The sequence below is a fragment of the Haemaphysalis longicornis genome, unplaced genomic scaffold, assembly GCF_048455015.1.
Source record: "Haemaphysalis longicornis isolate Haplotype H1 unplaced genomic scaffold, Haemaphysalis longicornis Haplotype H1 scaffold_2, whole genome shotgun sequence".
NCBI lineage: Eukaryota > Metazoa > Arthropoda > Arachnida > Ixodida > Ixodidae > Haemaphysalis > Haemaphysalis longicornis.
The window spans coordinates 271,895,642-271,912,150 of record NW_027526295.1 but is presented as its reverse complement, the minus strand read 5'-3'; the positions used below and the strand labels follow the sequence as shown (position 1 = coordinate 271,912,150).

Genomic DNA, 16,509 nt, shown 5'->3' with positions numbered 1-16,509 from the left:
CCGAGAGCAATACTACATAATACAAAAAAAGAAGACAGAAGAAGAAAAACTCCCTTGAAAGTGACACTGAAGTTGGCCGGTCGAAGTCTTGTTTATTGCTACATGCTAGAGTTTAGCGAATGTAATGCGTTCGTTAGGTATTTCGTGAAATCCTGGAGCCTTTGTTGTCATGCACAACAGAGTTTTAAACGCTATAGCCAAATGCGTAATGATGTCACACTGATTCGCAATGCGTTTGCAGGCCATCTCAACCTTAAAAGCGTTTGTTTTCACTCGTTTTGCGGTTAATAATGGCTTTTTGTTCATTAACGAAACAGTGTTGGTCAAATATGCTAGTGCTACTTGATCCACGAATATTGGTTCGGAACAGGCTGGAACTATTTCCCACCCCCGCTAGGGGAAAAAAATGGACTAGTGTCACTCAGCAGTAAAGACGTTCGGTATAAGAGTATCTGTAATATTTGGTCACAAAGATTTGATTTTGATTGATTGTGGGGTTTAACGCGCCGACGCAACTCAGGCGATGAGGCGCGCCGTAGTGGAGGGCTCCGGATTAATTTTGACCACCTGGGGATCTTTATCGTGCGCCGAAATCTCGTACACACGGGCGTTTTTGCTTTTCGCCTCCATCAGAAAAGCGGCCGCCGCGGCCGGGAATCGAACCCGCGACCTCGTGCTCAGCAGCGCAACGCCTTAGCCACTGAGCCACCGCGGCGGGTCACAAAGATTTCCAGTCTTCCCGTCAGGATATACCGACATTGCCAGCACCAACAACACTCAGTGACCTCCTAGATCGAGTATTCGGAGGCAATTGTTTGCGCAGTTTTGTCTCATTTCTAGCTGCCTTCCGGAAATCGTTAGTGCAGTCTAAGCGTCCCACTGTTTTACTATTCCCCCGCCGTACCCCGAATACCCCGAATACTGAAAGGGTGAAAATTGAAACTATATAGATGGCGACGGCATGTAAAGAAAAATTCCCGAAATATCGCCGTGAAATAATGTGAAGCGTCAGCAGCAAAAATGGCGAGAGCGTCGCCAAAGAATTCCCTAAATTTACTTTTTCTCCTTTTCCACTTTTGAATCGCTTAGGACCCCTTGATTCACCTTACCTGATTGTTTGCGATATGCACGTTGCGTAAAATCAGGTTCCCTTCAGCCAGAAACAGGTGGCATGTGTAACGATAGTGCTTGGTAAATACTAAGTCTGTATAATATTCCGAGTTCTAACACCTCCAATATTTTTTTAAATCATGCTTTCTTTAAGAAGTACAGCTCGATATAATTGTTCGAGCAACAATTGTAAGCCCGACGTGTTTCTGTTAAGGTAACTGTATCCGCAGAGTTATCGTACTTCGTAGCTATCGACTTCGCTTGTGGCAAGGCCACAGCACAGACTGCGCAGCATGTTCGCATTCTCCCGAACGAAGCAAACTACATGGGATGAAGAAGTACGCGGCAAGTGCACAAGCGATATGGCTGCAAATGTTCGAAACGCCCGCATTCACCCTTCTTTAGTACGCAGCTAAGCGAGTCGAACTTTGCACGATTCCCGTGAACGTGGTCTGTGCAAATTTCTCTGCAGGGAACCGTCTCGGTTGCACTTGTCGTTTCCGTGAAGATGTGAGACACGGGCTCAATTTTTACAGCGAAGCTGTCTGAAGCAAGGTTTATAACCAAAATTGCGTGCGTCTATGGCGTCACGTGAGCAAGGAATAACACGCGCTCGCTCCAGAGATAGTGTAAACTGCTCTGTAGCTCCTAATAAATACGGGCATCTAGAAAAAAAATGTACTGATATTGGCCTCTAAGGCTGCTCTATGTCATTACGCCTGCTTTCATTTACTTCTCATTATTAGCTCCCCGTGAAGTTGTAAACGGTAAAGAATTTACGCATTCTGTCAATACATGACCGCCTACGGAGTGAGTACGGCTACAGAAAACGGCTGTAACTTCTGTTTTATCAAAACTATGCAAAAAAAAAAAAACTGTGGTTGATTCCTCTGCCACAGGAATCGGTAAAGCACGAAAGTGAGATGTGCAGCGAAATCTACAGCTGAGCATGATTTGCGGGTCAGTGGCTGTCTTGTGGGTGTGCTTGGCGAGCGACGTCCAGCTAACGGGGCCCTTCGGCAAAAGTGTACTGGCGTCATTTCCGTGGTGGATATGACGCCAGAGAAATCTTGGTGCATCCCGGCATAAAACACTTTCGTGTTAAAAATATAAAACCCGAAAACGAGCAACCCTAAGTATAACGCACTCTGTTACTAAAGGTTGCTTCTCCACACGAAGACCCTCTGTGGAGGGGTGCACCCTTTACAGGCCGCTTGCTTCGTTTTACTGGCGTCATTTTCTGACGGATATGGCGTACGTGAAATCATTATGAATTCCGGAATAACACACTATCGTGGAAAAATTATATGAAAATTAGTTTAGAATTAATTCTAACGAAGTTATGGGAATGTCCTTATGAAATCTGTGCAGTAAGCAGTAAGTCTTAGGCGCAGCTTAATATAGTTGTCCTCCAATACAGATTCACTGGCCTGCCATCTCACAGAAGTGGAAGGACTATATATTTTTTTGTACTTTTTGATGAATGTAGGCGTAGGCCTCGAGGTGGCCAAGGAGCTGTGCCGCAGGAAAGCTCGCGTCATCCTGGCGTGCCGAGACTTGGACAAGGCTCGTCTCGCGGCTGAAGAGATCGGCAGGGTGACGGGTGTGCAGCCAGCTTGCATGCAGCTCGACCTCTGCTCTTTCAAATCCATAAGACGCTTCGCTCAACAAATCTCCGAGCGCGAAAAGCGATTGGATGTCCTTATCAACAACGCGGGAAAGATTGGTGAGCTTTGTGCAACCTCAATGATGCATTTAAACATCTGTTTTGAGTGGCACTGGGCATTGGAGGATCCAGAAGGTGGGGGGGGGGGTTCGCATGTTCTGACCCCCCCTTAATTTTTCAATGTATACGCTCACAAAGTGGGCCCGTGCGGAAGTAGAAAAAGTCTGATATTTTTATTTCTTGTATTTTTGGTTTACCAATATTTCGGTGAACAAAAAGGCTACAATCTTCGTTCTTCTCTTCATCATCACCACCACCATCGTCATCATCACTGATAGAAGCTTACGCCCCCCACCCCTTCAGAAAAACCTGGATACGACCCTGGCACTAAGGGACCTGTAAAAACTGAGCTTACTTTTTTTCGCGAACAATGCCCTATGCCGGCACTGCAGCCAGCCTTTAGAGACGAAAACCGCCTTGAAAGGCAGCGGAGGGTGAAACGGATGACATCGTTTGGGTTTGGGGCTTTCTTACTCACAAACGACTGCTAGGTTGACGACCTTATTTACTTGGATTGGCCAGTCGAGATAAGCCCAAAAAAGCATCCAGAAAGGATCTTTCACTGCGGCGTCATGTGCACTCTCCCTTCTAGAGACGACAACGCTTATATTAAGGCGTCAACAGTATTTTACTGCACCCAATGACTATCACAAAGAAAGCTCAACTGCCATTTTTTAATGCTGCCTGGCTGCAGCAATGAGGTTGGGAAGCTGCGTTTTCTTACGTAAGGTACGTGTTGCGCAGCTTCGCTAATCGTAGCTTAACCTGGCCTAACCCAACCTTGCTTCCAGACGGCACTCTAGACCCTGCGTAATGTGTGGCTATCCAAAGGCCTGGTGCAGCATTGGGATTACACTTGCGCTGCCATGCAAAATATTGTTTGCATTTATCGTATGAAAAAACAGGCAGACAACCACATCGCGCCTAGCGCGTGACGCCGGTTTCCTCCAAAAAATTGTGCCGAGGTGATGAGCCGCGTATATTACTACAAAGTTATTTTTTCTGTGACAATTATTCCCCACAGCTTCTCCGAAAAGGACTGTAACAGAAGACGGCTTTGAGTCAACGTTCCAGACAAACCACTTGGGCCACTTCCTGTTAACCAATCTGCTGCTCGGTAAGAGTCCTGCTGCCGAGAAAACCTTGAGACGAAGGGTTTGCAACAATGACACTTACGAGAATTCGCTTTTTGCTCATAAAACAACGACAATAAGTTTGCTTCCGTTCTGTTGCGACTGAATATTCATTCATGTGAGTCATTTATTAATCGTTCAAATATACTAAAAAAGGAAGGGTACATTGAGAAATCGATAATTGTGGTAGGACAATTTTGGAATGTTCCTACGTGCGTACATTTTTTAATGCTGACGTGTGGCTTGCATCACACTTTCTAATAAAAAAAGCACGTTCTTCCTCATGCGGAGACATAGTACCGCGCACTTTGCTTTCGTCAAGCTTGCGGACTATTTCTCAGCTGTCTGCGAACGACTTAGAGCACCGACATCGAGTATTTATTGTCTGTGATATGGTCATTCACCAGGAGACCCACTTGCAGTGTTCTTGACTATGGGACTCCTATACGTATACAGTGAAAGCTCGGTTATTCTAACACGGTTAATTCGAACTTACCTTTAATTCGAACTGACGACCTGGTCCCTGCACAACCCTGTACATTTCAAAGGTGAAAAACTACCGATAGTTCGAACTCGTCGGTATGCAGAACGGTGAATTCGAACTAGGATCCCTTAGTTTCCATCGCTCCTCGCAGAATTAATCGACCCGGAGTGACTACAATGTGTTGCAAATCTAAACCAAATCAAATTTACTAGAGGGGGCAAATCAACAAAACAAAAAATCAACAGCGTAGCGCCCGCGGTACGCTGCTGCGACAGCTTATTTCGCTTCCGCAGCTGGCGCCGCCGGCGCCAGTGCTCCGGTGCATGCTGTTGCAGGTTTTCTTTGTGCTGAGGTCGCTGTGTAGTTAAGTAGCGCTTAATTCGCGATAAGGAGTACAGAGGTAGGTTCTTTGTGTTCTGCCCGCACAGTGTGTCGCGATGTTCATTCATTTTAGCGCCCTCACGCTAATTCGAACTCCGCTTAATTCAAACAATTTCATGGTCCCTTTGGAGTTCAAATTAACGAGCTTTTATGTATCGACATCCCGCACTTACAGTTAATCTGCAGAATAATGGAAACTTCGCTTTATCTAACTAAATTAATCTGAACTTGCACTCTATTTTAAGGGCGTGCGCACCTGGAGCGTGTGAGTCTGTTACGCGGATTAGCCATCAGTACATGTAGTGAGTCGGGAGTGTTACTTGTGCGTATGTATGTGTCAATTTTCACCCTTTCACCTTCTGACTTGTAACTCTTCAAACACATTTTTGAACTGTTTCTCGGCTCAACTGAAGACCTGTTGAAGAAAAGCGCACCCAGTCGCGTGGTTGTCGTCGGATCAAGCGTCAGGTTCTACGTCGGCAAGATGGACAGGAGTAACTTAGACTTCCAGCGCTTCTACAGGCAATCGAAAGTCTACAGCACCACAAAACTGTACAACATGCTCTTCACGGTGGAGCTTTCTCGGAGACTCAGTGGTACGGGTAAGTTTTGTCGGCTTCAAGTCATATCTCTTTCGCTGAACCGGGGTCTGTTTTTAGACATGCCATGCTTTTTCGCTTGTAGGTACATACATCGGGATGCCATGTCTGTCATTCCGGGCTGTCTCTTTCCAAAATTTATAGGGGGTTGATGGTGTAATCAGGGGTATTTCTTTTTGGAGCGCAACTAGTATGCGCGTGCAGAATCTGTTGACACCTGTATTTATCAATACGCGAACGCATGCACACACCCTTCTCCCCGTCAGACTGCCGCTCGCAAGAGTGAGGTGTTGGTTGTAGACCGTGTCTCCTCTACCAGAGAACCACCTTATGGCAGTAGAATAACCACAGATTAAAAAACACACACGGCTCACTCCCTTAAGTCATCGCAGTATCTACTTTACCCCCGGATGTGATAGAACTCGACCAGCTGGCCTACTCGCCTTCACGGTTGCGTGACGCAAGAAAAAGTCACAGGAAATAGGCTTACCGCATTGGTTGACCAAACAATGACTGCCATTCAACATGCTGTCCAACAGGCAGAGAAGTTGAGAGTCCTGCTCCAGCTTGTCGCCCGCACCACAACAAGACCCACAGCCTCTTTCTTACAAACATCTACTAAGGACCCAAATGCAAAGACCCCAGCCTTCAAGACGCAATTGTGCAAGCCCTCCGCAAAGCGCTTGGCAACCCTCTTTTCTAATTAGGAACTAGTTCAACGCGGCCCACCACTTCGCGGGTGTACGCGTACTCTAATATGCATGGCAACGATTTGCACTAAATCGTCGAAAACAACGACCCTACTGTCCTAACGAACTCCTCCTCCCTAACGCGCATGGACAACAGCGTTAAGAAGGTCACTTCAGCAGACTTAACTATTCCTGGCCACACCCCTTTGCGGACTGGGTGCACGTCGGACAATATTCGGAAAGTGACCATGCCGTCTTTGTCACTACGACATACGGCGCAGAGCTACGAGTGAAACTCAGCATGGTGCAGCTCTCCGACTGGCCCAGACTTCAAGGAGAACGAGAAAAGCGAAATAAAACAACACAACCCCCGCCACTCTCCAAGAGTGGATCCGCCTCCACCGAGACGTACCAATCCACACCAAATTTATTGAAACGACCACACCACCCCATGCGTGGACTCGCGTCTAAGCTCGCCGCAGTCTGCTGCGAACGACAGCGTGCTATTGGAGGTGACACCAAGAAGAAACGACATGAGCAGAGGGAGAGTGCAAGTAGGTGCGCGTGTTTAATCAATCGTAAGTACGGCTAGAGTTAAGTGACGTGTTGCAAAGTACGAACGTGTTATGTGCGCAACACAATTGCCTCGAAATTCGCCATACATTTAGCACTCTCTGTGTCTGTGTGGAAGATCATCTCTGGGGATTCCCCTTTCAGGGGTCACCGTTAACTGCGGCCACCCGGGTGTCGTGAGGACCGACCTGGGCACTCGTGGCACAGACGCCCACGCCCGAGCAACCTACTGGATTACGTCATTTCTTGGAAAGGTGGGAGTGCACTTTCGACTCATTAAACTGAATAGGCTGTCATAACTAGCGTATTTCCTCGCGTAATGATCGCACTTTTTTCCAAGAAATTTGATGCAAATTCAGGGGTGCGTTCATTACGCGGGGTAAATTTTTCGCGAAAAACTTTTGAGCAGAGAAAACGCAAGCAAGTTGCGGGTCAGAATTCTTACGATAGGTCTCATGAACATAATAAAAATAATAAAAACATAATAAAAACTCCGCACACCTGCGCCAGCCGCTTCGCAAAGTGATACAAAATGCAATGTTTTCATGAATTGGGGAATGGGCCGGAACGAGTATGCTGCGAGGTGACAACAGGGCAACCAACAGGTGGCTGCCGCTGTCACAGTGCGGGACATTAAAACAGACATGGGGGCCGACGCAGCAAGCTGAGCGCATTTTTTTCGTTGTCTTGTGAGTACATTATGTGCATTTAGAGAGAGTTTCTTCCTCATCAATATTGAACGCATGCCTGCCGATATCGCTAATATCGGCAAGTCTGCGGCAATAACGTAGCCATGTACGCTTTGAAAGGGAAGGAAACAGAGATAAGCACGATCATCATCAGCTAGACATGGCACACATGACGTACTGCTGCGGCAAGTTCAGGGTGCGTTCATTGCGCGGGAATTTGAAAAAAAAAAATCGAATTTTGACCACAAACTTCACGGGTGCGATCATTACGCGACTGTGATCACTATGCCAGTAAATACGGTACGTGATCCCATTTTCAATAACTTGCAGATTTATTATTAATTCCAGCAGCTCAATACAACTTCGCGAAAGCTTGAAGCTCTTACACGTTTTTAGGGGGGCGTACACCGCAGGCGCCAGCCACAGAATTAGAAGCGTGGCCAACAAAATAGTCTCGCGTAATCTTTTGAAAAAAAAAGCGAATATCAATTGTTTCTGTCTCTAACTCCCTTACCGAAACGCACCCATACACGAAGAGGTATTGAAATGTTACATGCGGACGTATAGAAGTTGGCTCAGAAGCTTCGAGCTCAGCGTTAATTAAGTCAAACCAACTTCTTCACGCCACCTCAACCTTAGCTTTATCGTTGAGGTAGAGTTGTCCTTAGGGAAACTCAACGGAACATTCCTTGGTTCCTATAGATATCTTTTAAACTTCTTAGTGCTGTAAGGATCCATTTGGTCATTGCTCTGTGCTAGCACCAATTTAATTGTCGCATTGACAGGGTGATCAAACAGCGCATGTGCAGTACAGTTCAGGACATAATGCTCGGAGAAGAAAAATTCATAGCCATGACGTCCTTTCAACGTCCCCTTCAGACGCGGTCTCACCTTACCACCGTTACCACCGGCGTCAGCAGAATGCATTTGTCGCTGTTATCTCAAATCATTTGTCAGGTTCCGAAACCTCACGCATGGAAAATGACCACATTGTCAGTATTTATTAATAGGGCTTGCTGCCTGCAGTGGGAACAACCAAGGTGATGATGATGATGAATCATAGAGAAATTGCGGTAACATTTTTAATCAAAATCTCTAATTCATCAAGCTTTCTAGAGGTTTTTGGGAAGACACACATTACATTTGTCAGTAAAAATAAATAAATAAATAAATAAATAAATAAATAAATAAATAAATAAATAAATAAATAAATAAATAAATAAATAAATAAATAAATAAATACAGGCAGCTATGAACGGCAAACCCACGGAACAAGGAATAGAATACCTCACAACAAGACATAAAATAAGTTAGAATCTCGCTGTACAATGAAATGGGTTTTATTGCGTCCGATAACTCAACACCACGTTTGTTTGTAAAACACAGGAGGCAGGTGATTTATCGGTTATTTTGTTCTTATGAAAAGTGGGCGATGCAGAGCGTACTACAGCTCAGTTTGCTGAGTGACGACTGCCTGGAAGGTTCAAAAGTATCCGACAACGGAGTGTCTGCCCGAAAACAGTAAATTAAAATACAAGCGATCGAAACTCAAGTGTACGAGATTTCGGCGCACGATAAAGATCCCCAGGTGGTCAAAATTAATCCGGAGCCCTCCACTACGGCGCGCCTCATCGCCTGCGTTGCGTCGGCGCGTTAAACCCCACAATCAATCAATCAATCGAAACTCAAAGTATTTACGTGCACGGTCTGAAGAGAACATTACGTGTAAAATGTCGTGCGAAAATTTCACACACCCTGCAATCCAGATTTAGAGGGCGTGTGCTGAAAAGACATGCTACATTCTGTCAAGAAGCCAAACACCGGCCAATAATTTTAAAATTACTTGACTATCGTGGTAAAACCGCTATCCTCAAACAGCGTAGAAAGCTTAAAGGCTGAGAATATTCTAGTAGTGAGGACTACTCAAAAACTGTCCGCGACATTCGAAAAAAGTTATGGACACGAACTAAAGATAATCAAGACCGCAAAAACAAGGTGTACTTGACGTATGACAAGGTACGTATCAATAACCGGCTCTTTGCTTGGGGCGAAAGCCGTAATGATATAGTTTAACTGTCAAAAAACGAAATCCAGGACGATATCGCAATGTGTGTGACCAGGCGCCGGCATCCGTAATCATTCTCAAGATCAATGCACGCAGCATCGTAAATAAAGTTGACGAACTTGAAGCTTTGATGTTACCACTCTCTCCCGACATCGCCGCTATAACGGAAGCGCGGTTGCACAGTAACATTCACGACCGTGAAATCGTTCCGCCGGGTTATGTGATTGTACGTAAAGATAGGCATTCTCGGTTATGCCTGATGTGCCAAATGTCAAGCTTTGTGGGTCAAGATTCACCTGAAAGATAGATGCGCTTTTGTAGGGTGTGTGTACCTGCCGCCTACCACCGAATTGGCATACCTAGAAGCGTTGTTTGACTATATGCACAAGCACATGGCTGGTTCCATGGTAGTGCCGGCGGGAGACTTTAACCTGCCCGATATTAACTGGAGCTCGTTGAAAACGGGTAGTGGTATCAATAACCTATTGGTCGACTTCCCCTTTACGTTTAACCTTACTCAACACGCCACCACTCCCACCAGAGTGCATGACGGGTGTAATTCCGTCTTAGATCTCATCTTTACCAGTGACCACTTTCCGGAGAACGACGTCACCGTTCATGTACTTGAAGGGTTGTCTGACCACAAAATAGTCCTGTCCAGTCTCCCTGTATCACCGCCTAGCCCTGCGCACGGCCCTACTAAGCTCGCACCCGCATTTGATAAGGCTAATGATGCAGCTAGAAGCACCTACCTTACCCACGAGCTTTTAGACTTATACAATTTTTGCTCGGAAGAACATTGCAGTATCGACGATGCCTGGCTAAAATTTAAATAACATGTTATTTACTGCATGAAAAAATTTGTTCCCACTGTTGCAAACGTAACGAAAAAACGAAACCCGTGGATTACGCGGTAGATAATTCTTATAAAACGTAAAATAAAAAGGCTCACAAAGTCCAACAAACGCTCTTCTATTGCTCAGTTTCATTAAAAAATAATGAATTTAACGAAGCTAGTAAAACAAAATACGTACTGCCAAAGAATGTTTTTGTAGCAATACTTTACAAAGTTTTATCCAAAACTCTCCTTGGAAATTTTGGCACTGCGTAAGCTCTAAACATAAAAAACCGGCGCTTGCGCTCCTACCACATGAAGAAAAAGCAAGAGCCGACTCATTTAACGCGTACTTTAAGTCTGTCGTCACAAACGACTGTACAGCCATCCAAATGTTTAATAATATAGCCGGAGCGACGACCGACCGGCATATCAGCGCCTTATCGCGGTGTACAGCAGCGAAATTGGCCAGAGTACGCGCACGCGCATAGGGTTATCTGCTGCATCAGCGTTGTCTGCTACGCCGTTTCCTTGAGAGTGGTACACCCCCTGCCACTGCATCAGAATGACTTTGTTCCCCACGCTGCGTAGCTACTCTTGGCGGTAGCGAAACGGCCTTGCAAGACAAGAAAAACAGGGGGTGTGTTGCCCTGAGAAGAATAGCGAAGCAGACGACGCCCCCACAACAGATAGTTCTATGTGCGTGCGCGTACCCTCGTCTATTTTGCCGCTGCACACCGTCATAAGGCGCTGACATACCGATTGGCCGTCGCTCCCGCTATATTATTAAAAATTTGGGAGGCTGTACATTATCTTGTGACTTCCAAGCTCCGTAGCGTCAAGACAAATTGTTAAGCACCCCTACTGTTACAGAAAGTGGCGTGCTATCGCTACTTCTAAACTAGATGAAAAAAAAAAGTTGTGGTCCCGACGGAATAGCGAACAGTTTTTTGAGGAGATATTGCCGCGAACCATGTATGGGTTTGTTTACTTATTATTTGTTTTAGTGTCCGGCCACGCCCGGCTGCGTTATCTGCGTCCCAAGCGAAGCCCGTCTTCCATTCTTTATTTTTATGCCGCACGGGCTATCACATTTAGATAAGCAAATTGTTTCACCCTAACGTCACTAGCCCAGAATAATCTTCTTTGATCTACAGTGTTCTGGATGTAAATCGACGGTTCCAGAAACACTCGCGCCTAAAGATAAAAGCCTGCACAGCAGACGCCGCGGCATTCGAATCGCCGACGCTCGCTCAAGCACGTCACTTTGTTGACTGCTGTTTCGCCGCCTGTGTATTCTTTGAGTTGTTAGGGGAGCACAAGTTCGCTCCAATACACTTGTTTTTACTTCAAGACACCTGCGTCGTTTTTGGCTACGTGACAATATGCGGAAATAGTTAGCAAATCCCTATGTGTTATTTTCTATAAATCGATTCACGATTGCCGTTTACCAGCAGAATGGCAACTTGCCAAAATTATTCCCGTGCACAAAGCAGGTGATACGAGTTCTCCCGAAAATTTTAGGGCGATTTCATCAACCAGTACTTGTAGTAAACTACTAGAACATATTATTTTGAAACATATATCTGTATTTGTCGAACGCAATGACATTCTTAATCCCAATCAGCACTGATTCCGTAGTGGATTATCCACAGTAACACAGCTTGTTGACACAGTGCATGACCTCGCGCAGTGCATTAATAACCATTCTCAGGTTGCCGTAAAATTTATGGGCTATTCGAAGGCGTTCGATCCTCGCACGTAAAATTACTTGTAAATCTCAAACAAATACTGGGTGACGCACCTATCCTCCAATGGATAGATAACTATTTGTCAGATCGGCATCAATTTGTTCAACTCGGTGACCATGCTTTTAATATTGTTCCCGTCACGTCAGGTGTTCCAGAGGGTTTTGTCTTAGCTCCTTTATTATTTTTATTTTATATAAATGATGTAACAAACGTTGTTGACGTGAAAGTTAGGCTGTTTCCAGACGACTGAATGTTCTACCAAGAGATAAAAACTCTTGATGACCAAATAAAATTAAAAAATGCACTGAATCGCACTGCACAGTGGTGTAGGGATTGGTGAATGATGATTAACCCAGACAAAACCGTATCAACGTCAGTATCAAAAAGAAGTCGATTCTTAGTTTTCCATATGTGTTCGATAACACCCTCTTGAAAAATGTTACAGAGTACAAATACTTGGGGATTACTATTTCCAGTGACCTTAACTGGACTGCACACATACAAAATGTAACAAAAAAGGCATTCAACGAGCTGGGTTACCTAAAACGAACCCTTAACCACGCGACCTCCGACACAAAACTACTCGCATACGTCACGCTTATCAGGCCGATGCTCTAGTATGCGAAGAAAGTGTGGTTCCCCCATACAAACAAAAACATTACTTTTTTGAAGAGAATACAGCGGAAGGCCGTCCGCTTCATTTTTAACCAATTAAGACGCACCGACTACACAACCGCTCTGCTTCGTTGCGCTAAACTTGCAGCGCTTGAAACTCGCTCGAAGGTTCACCGCCTAAAGTTTTTGCATCAGCTGATTCATCGCAAGCTGAGAATAGATTCAGAATCGTTTCTCCCACTGAATCGCGCAAGGGAAATGCGACACAAACACATGTTAGCTATCAAGGAATATCTTTGTACGAACAACGTCTTCTATAATTCGTTTTTTTCCTCGAGCCTTAAGAGAATGGAACGCACTATATGATTCCTTGATAGTACAGCCAACACTCGAGAAGTTTTGGGAGCGCCTTGGTCAACACTTGTTCACGTGAACGACTGTGTGGACCCTTTTTGTATGTACCGGGACTGTTATATTTGCCAAATGTTAGCTCTTTTCACATTTCGTTCTCTTCGTGTTTCTGTTTTGATCTGTTACTATTAGTTTGTTGTATTCGATAGGTGAACAGATTGGGATCGCTCTTGAACTGCTCTCTCTGTCATGCGTGATTCTTAGCTCGCATATTCTGTACGTTATTTTTACGATTCACGTCTTTGTTGTGGTTGATTGAGACGACGCTGTATTACTGTCATGGCCCTCCTGTAGTAATCCCTTCTGGGATTGACAGTATTCTGGAATAAATAAATAAATAAAATAAACATGGCCAGGAAAGTCGCGAGAGCATGACAATGTAGCGACACTGGGAAGTTAGTGAACTGATATAGTTGTCCTCACCCTGACCCAGTTCTCCTAACGCTGCCTGATTCCACCCCAAACTAATCGTCCGAGGTTAAACCCAAAACCTCCGAGGTCACTCCCTCAGCGGGTGCAGCCTCTCATCTCCCCTAATCTCATCTAGATATGGTGGTATTCGAGATTATTAAAGATTTAGGCCAATATGTTTTTAGGGCCTACAAAAATGCCCTTGTGGCGATGTAGGTATCTTGTAAATAATAATAACATCAGGGCGTCTAAACATGAATTGTGCGCACATTATCGCACGTCAGTTGTGAGGGTCTATATATTTTATGACCTGTATTCTCCTCAATGTCAAAATTTTTAAAGGTTTCAAAACGCCACATGATGATTTTGTCTCTTTCGGTTGGGACTGACCTGCGACGTAGCATCCCTGAAAAACGACGCCATTATTCGCAAATTTGCAGACGTGCGAAGAAGGAGCCCAGACCAGCATTCACCTCGCTGTGTCCGAGGATGTGGAAAGCGTCAGCGGGAAGTTCTTCTCCGACTGCCGGCAAAGCTGGATGCCTCCGTGGGGGACGAACAGTGCGAACGCCAAGTTCTTATGGGAGGCCTCTGAGGCTATGACAGGACTGTGCTGAAGGCCTAACGCATAGACGAGAAAGCACTGCTGCGCCTCGCATCGTTTAAAGGAGGAATGAAGACAAAATGCTTAAGATGCAAAAAGACTGCTTAGTCCCGATAACAATGATACCAATATCATCGCAATCTTCGAGCAAATAACGGAGATATTAAAGAAATTGTGTGAAGCAGTCGCGACCCCCTAGCCAATTTCCTGCATCTTTTGTATGACGTCACGGAACCTTGTTTGTGCGATTGGCGGCCACCTAAGTGACCTGTCGCGACGACACATGACTGGACATCTGTAATGGGGCCTCTAGTTCCATTTGACCGCATCACTTGAATGCTAACGTGCAGTTAACGCGCTGAAAATTACATTTTATTGATGGCCCGTATGACGTCATTCTTGCTCATAACACGTCACTGTGGCGCAAAATTTGAAAGTTTTTAAAACTTCGTGCTTTTTTTCGTTAAAAAACTTTTTTTGTGGCTCTAATGGAACTGAGTGAGATACTGAATCCTAGTTCTTTCAAATTAAACGAAGTTGTAATTTCTCTTCGTGGCTCTTTTAAGGCCGTCATTATAATCTGCGCTCATATTGGCTTTTGTCATTTGACATTGAATATACTGAATAAGATACCGGCACCACCCCTCTCTAATGCACTGATCCTGAGGGTACTATGGGTTTGCAACAAACTAAGAAATAAATATCATATCGCAAGCCATATATTAATATATATTTTCATGTTTATCATAGATATTTATCCTCCATCCTGGCCTGGCATGGCCACAGTAGCGACAGTGGGTATGCCTCACATCCAAACTTCAGTGGTACCTTCAGAAAACGGAATAAATGCTCACAAATCTTGCAATTCTCTTACCAATTTTTTGTGGCCCCTTTGGATCACTTTACCTATAAACACGGTATCCTCAATAATAAAAAAAACATTCTTTACTCAAGGTGTGTCTTCCCTCTGTTTATTCCCTGTTTTTCCTTTCTTTTCTTTCTTCTTTTTCCCCCTTACCCTCAGCGCCATCTTAGAGTCTTGTCTTACTGGTCTCAGCGCATTAATGACCACTGCATACACATCAGCAGAGACAATTCCAAACGCCGAACATATCCCCATGGGAATCGAAGACACTGATACCTTGACTCCCTAGGTGCTTCCAGGCTTTTGAGATAACACGTATGTATCATTGGGTATATATACAGTGGCTTTTAGGAAGCATGAAAATCATGCTGCCCGCATGCGGGGCTTTCCTGCCTCTGTAAACCGTCTCGCTTGTTCCGATAAGCGTATTTTTCAAAAGCAGTTTCTATGAGGCAGATCCACAGTGTACCTGAACCATCATTTTTTTTGTTTCAGCCAGATAAAATTTGTTTAGAAGAAGCTATTCCTAGCCTAGCGGAGCCCTACAAACTGAGTCAGAAGGTACTGTTCCAGAATGAGTAACAAGTACTGTTTACAGAAAGTAGTAATTAACAACCAGTGAATCGAAATCTGCGGCATGAAAATATGATCGAGGGGTGTGGAGAGAGGACACACAATTAAACTTCAATGAAATAAATCCTGCGAGAACCTAGAACCCTATGTTTGGCGGACCCTTCCTTGCACCATAAGGCAGAGTGCGAAAAACGAACCCCTTTGTATTGGTTCGAACGTAATATGTGTGGACATTCGCTTTTAGGCACCTTCTTGCGGCGGCTGCTTGCGACCAGAAATAGCGCAATTAACAAAATTGGAGCACAGCTTCAGGTGTTACAAACTCTGAATGCACAAAAGTACGCAAAGAAAGACTCCGCGTAGAGATGGAGTAAAGTATATTTTATCTTTTACATTACTATAGACAATATATAGCCCGTGTTATATCCCTCCGTTCCCTGTGTCGTCATTCAGCGCGTTAGACCGAACATCATACTGGATATATCTCCGCCACGTGTGTTATGACGCACATAGTTATATGGGATAATGTGGGATGATCCCATGTGGGATGGTCATGGGATATCGGATGGTTATATGGGATAACCCACATAGTTATATGATATCATTTAAGCAAACATTATCGTTTATCAAGCAGGCCGAAGCTTCTTTTCGCAAGGATCCTGCATGGCGTCATGCTGCAGTGAAGGCATCTTGTCAAACAAAAGCGGCCGATAACCCCAAAGGATGAAGGTCACAGGAGTATCGCGCCAACACAAGCCGCTCTATCTCCTCGCAAGTGGGCTCTATACGGGCACATCGACGCCAGAGTCCGCATTCAGACCGCGCACGAGTCAAGCCGTTGACGGGGCTGACTGTTCAAGGAAACACAAACGCGCACATGCGGGCGCTCTGTTTGCGTAGCGCAGTGAAGGACACCAGCCGGCGCGTGTGACCTACTACGTTCGCCGGCTGGCGAGCCGCCAAGGCGGGAAAGAAACAGAGTGGAGAGAGAGAGA

General features: G+C 45.1%; 1 protein-coding gene across 1 annotated transcript in view; it reads left to right on the top strand.

Annotated features, from left to right (window-relative positions):
- Positions 1–16,509, top strand: part of LOC144168640 (uncharacterized) — a 46,703-nt gene that overhangs the window by 13,509 nt on the left and 16,685 nt on the right. Inside the window, exons 9-13 of the mRNA XM_077697585.1 lie at positions 2,600–2,836; positions 3,861–3,953; positions 5,248–5,436; positions 6,840–6,949; positions 13,913–14,084. Of these exons, the coding sequence (XP_077553711.1) occupies positions 2,600–2,836; positions 3,861–3,953; positions 5,248–5,436; positions 6,840–6,949; positions 13,913–14,084 (801 nt within the window). The remainder of the gene's footprint in view (positions 1–2,599; positions 2,837–3,860; positions 3,954–5,247; positions 5,437–6,839; positions 6,950–13,912; positions 14,085–16,509) is intronic.